Here is a 3,951-nt window from a genome sequence, read left to right as displayed (position 1 = left end):
ATTGCCTAAACTAGCCCCTGATTGGGTAACCTAGAACTAATTCCCTGATTTGTTACCGAGATTGGGCCCTGGTTGGATAACCTAGAACTGATCCCCCAAAGCGTTGTCTAGACTAGGCTCTGATTGGGTAACCTAGAACTGATCCCGATACATTGCCTAGACTAGAACCTGATTGAGTAACCTAGAACCAGCTCTGTAATATTTCATCTGCAGTGGGCCCTGAGTGGGTAATCCAGAACTGACCCCCCTGGTGGGGCCAGCGGTGCACCCACCCCCTCCGCCTTTTGCCTGCCCCTTTCCCTGCCCCACGGTGCAGAAGGAAGAATGGGACCCCAGGTCGAGCTTTGTGGAGAGCAGAAGGTTTAACGTGGCAGGTTCTAGATCACCCCGGGGCCTCCCGGCACGGAGGAGCCTGCTGTGGCCTCGGGGCCTCCAGGGGTCGSGGCCGCCAGGTCGTGACTCTCCTCTTTGCTGCTGGAGCCCGGGGAGGCGCTGAAGAAGCCGGGGAGGGTGAGGAGGAAGAGGCTGCCGGCCACGAGGAAGGCGCCGGCGGCGATGAAGGAGACCGTGTAGTTCCCCGTCACGTCCCGCAGCCAACCTGCAACAGAGGGAGGTTGGGTGACCTCGACCACCTGCCATGAGGCACCTAGAACCTGCCCTCCTGTGGGGGGCAGAACTGTTGGGTGACCAAGAACGTGGGGGTTGTGCCTAGAACGGTTGGGTGACCGAGAACGTGTGACACAGCCACACCTACAGTGACCCCCTTGGTGCTGCCTTGGGTTAAGACAGCACTTGGGGCATCTAGAACCAGGAACAGCCAAAACCCAGCACCCCTGGGGGGACGTTGCCCTTGTGCAGCCCGGTTCTAGGTCACCCAACCCCACTGCACATCATTGGTGTTTCCCGATGACCTAAAATGATACAAAATGAGACCCAAGACCAGATTCTAGGTGCACCAAGTGCCTGGTCTGAGGTCACCCAACCCCGCCATGATCCATCCCCCACCTGGTGAGTTGCGGGGGTGGGAAATGCACCTCCCAGTTGAGTTCTAGGTGCACCAAGTGCCCGGTCCTAGGTCACTCAACCCGGCCATGATCCGTTCCCCACCTGGTGAGCCATGATGGTGGGAAAAACACCCCCCCAGCTGGGTTCTAGGTGCATCAAGTGCCCGGTCCTAGGTCACCCAACCCAGCCATGATCTGTTCCCCACCTGGTGAGCCATGATGGTGGGAAAAACACCCCCCCAGCTGGGTTCTAGGTGCATCAAGTGCCTGGTCCTAGATCACCCAACCCGGCCATGATCCGTTCCCCACCTGGTGAGCCATGATGGTGGGAAAAACACACCCCCACCTGGGTTCTAGGTGCATCAAGTGCCTGGTCCTAGGTCACCCAACCCGGCCATGATCTGTTCCCTACCTGGTGAGCCATGATGGTGGGAAAAACACCCCCCAGCTGGGTTCTAGGTGCACCAAGTGCCTGGTCCTAGATCACCCAACCCCGCCATGCCCCATCCCTCTCCCAGGGAGCCACAGAAGTAGGAAAAGCCTCTCCCGAACCAGGCTCCGGGCACACCGCGTGCCCAGTTCCAGGTCACCCAACCCCACCATCAACACCCCCCAGCCCCGGCCCCAAGCAGGATGGAGGCGCGTCGGGGCCGGAAGGAGCGGGCGGGAGGCTTCCCGCGGGCCCCTACCGGCGAACGGGGCGCCCAGCAGCGAGCCGAAGCTCTCGAACATCTGCATGAGGCCGATGGCGTGGAGGAGGCGCCCGGCGCCGACGATCTCGGCCACGGCGGAGAACTGGAGGGGCACGACGGCGCCGGCGCAGAACCCGTAGGCCAGCGCCAGCGCCAGCAAGCCGCCGTAGGAGGTGCCCAGCGGGAGGAGGAGGAGGGCCAGCCCCGTGAGGAAGGCCCAAGCGAAGAGGTGCCGGAGCAAAGGGGCGGCGGGCCGGGCGGCCAACCAACCGGCGAAGACGCGGCCGCCGCCGTCGGCCGCCGCCGCCGCCGCCGTCACCAGGGCGGCCCGGTACTCGTCGCAGCCCAGCTCGCGGGCCCGGGCCACGGCGTGGACGTAGGGCACGTAGTAGCCGGCGTCCACCAAGACGAAGGCCAGGACGTAGCGGACGAAGGGGCCGTGGCGGAGGAGCCGGGGCAGAGCCGGGCGGCACCGGGCTCGCCCCGACGTTCCCGACTCGCCGGGGAGAACCAGCGGCCGCAGCAGGGCCCCCGAGGCCACCAGGTTGAGGGAGATGGCGGCCAGCAGCAGCAGGGCCCCCCGCCAGCCGTAGGCCTCCAGCAGCAGCTGCACCAGGGGCCCCAGGGCGAAGGAGGAGAAGCTGGCGCCCGACATCGCCAGCCCCGTGGCCAGGGCCCGCCGCGCCGTGAAGTAGCGGCCCACGGCCGCCAGCGACGGGGTGAACACCAGCGCCCAGCCCAGGCCTGCGGGGAGAGCGGGCGGTTCTAGGTCACCCAACAGCCCTTCGCGGCCCTGCTTTGGTTGTTGCCGTGGCAGGTTCTAGGTCACCCAACAGCCCTTCGCGGCCCTGCTTTGGTTGTTGCCGTGGCAGGTTCTAGGTCACCCAACAGCCCTTCGCGCCCCTGCTTTGGTTGTTGCCGTGGCAGGTTCTAGGTCACCCAACAGCCCTTTGCGTCCCTGCTTTGGTTGTTGCCATTGCAGGTTCTTGGTTACCCAACAGCCCTTCACAGCCCTGCCTCGGTCACAGGTTCTAGGTCACTCAATGACCTTTGGTGGCCCTGCCTTGGTTGCAGGTTCTAGGTCACCCAACAACCCTTCACAACCCCACCTTGCTCACAGGTTTTAGGTCACCCAATGCCCTTTGGTGGCCACGCCTTGGTTGGAGGTTCTAGGTCACCCAACAGCCCTTCAAGGTGCTGCCTCGGTCACAGGTTCTAGGTTTCCCAATGGCCCATTGCGGCCCTGCCTTGGTTGTTGTCAGTGCAGGTTCTAGGTCACCCAACAGCCCTGCATCAGTCGCAGGTTCTAGGTCACCCAACTGCTCTTCGTGCCCCTCTCTTGGCTGGTGGCGTGACACACTCTAGGTCACCCAGTTCCCCTAGCACCCGAGTCCGTGGGCAATGTCTTGGCACATTCTAGGTCACCCAATGGCCCTTGGTGGCTTGCTCCTTGGCCATCATCATGGTACGCTCCAGGTCACACAGCTCCCCTTGCTCCCAGCCACTGGCCACTGGCCTGGCATGTTCTAGGTCCCCCGATGGCTCTTTGTGCTCCTCCCTTGGCCATTGCCATGGCATGTTCTAGGTGGCCAAGGTTCCCTTGCACCCCAGGCCTCAGTCAATGTGCTGACGTGTTCTAGGTGACCCAACAGCCCTTCGCACCCTGTGCTACAGCCCAACCTAGCTGACAACATCTCCTTTGTCGATATTCCAGCAGGTTCTAGGTCACCCAACAGCCCTTTGGCCAACATCCCACACTTTCTAGGTGCCCCAAGGCCCCCCAGCGCCCCCTCCCCAGGGCCCGTCCCAGCAGCCCCAGCTCCGTACCCGTCAGCAGCCCCACGCTGAGGTAGAGGTGGGCCAGGCGGGTGGCGAAGGCGCCCAGGAAGAGCCCCAGCCCCGAGAGGAAGCCCCCGACCATGACCACGGGGCGGGTGCCGAAGCGGGTGCTCAGGGCGCTGCCCAGGGGACCTGGCGGGACAGACAGGCCWGATCAGGCATCCCAGTGCCCCTTACTGGTGGGACTGGGAGCCTGGGGGGATTCAGAAGAGGGTTCCTAGGGCTTCCAGTTGCCCCCAGCTGCTCCTTAGGGGTGGGATGGGGGATCCCAGTGCTCCCAGTGCGCCTTAGTGGTGGGAGAGGGGCAGTGGGGAACGGGGACGCAGTGCTCCCAGTGCCCTCCAGTTGCCCTAAATCCCCTTTTCTGGTGGAAAGAAGACCCCAGGGAACGGAGAAGGGGGGTCTCAGGGTTCCCA

At 63.7% G+C, this 3,951-nt stretch overlaps 1 protein-coding gene across 1 annotated transcript; it reads right to left on the bottom strand.

The window, feature by feature from the left end:
- Nucleotides 1-343: 343 nt before the first annotated feature.
- On the bottom strand, nucleotides 344-3,667 carry SLC16A13 (solute carrier family 16 member 13; the record flags this gene model as incomplete). Its single annotated transcript, XM_085325908.1, has 3 exons — nucleotides 344-598; nucleotides 1,694-2,440; nucleotides 3,524-3,667. Coding segments are annotated over 3 exons (1,112 nt in total), but the record flags the coding sequence as incomplete, so codon positions are not given.
- Between the last annotated feature and the right edge of the window lie 284 nt (nucleotides 3,668-3,951).

The sequence above is a fragment of the Rhea americana genome, unplaced genomic scaffold (genome assembly GCF_003343005.1).
Source record: "Rhea americana isolate MKP2758 unplaced genomic scaffold, rheAme1 scaffold_1243, whole genome shotgun sequence".
NCBI classification, from domain to species: Eukaryota; Metazoa; Chordata; class Aves; order Rheiformes; family Rheidae; genus Rhea; species Rhea americana.
The sequence above is the reverse complement of the archived record's forward strand: the minus strand, read 5'-3'. Positions and strand labels throughout refer to the sequence as shown.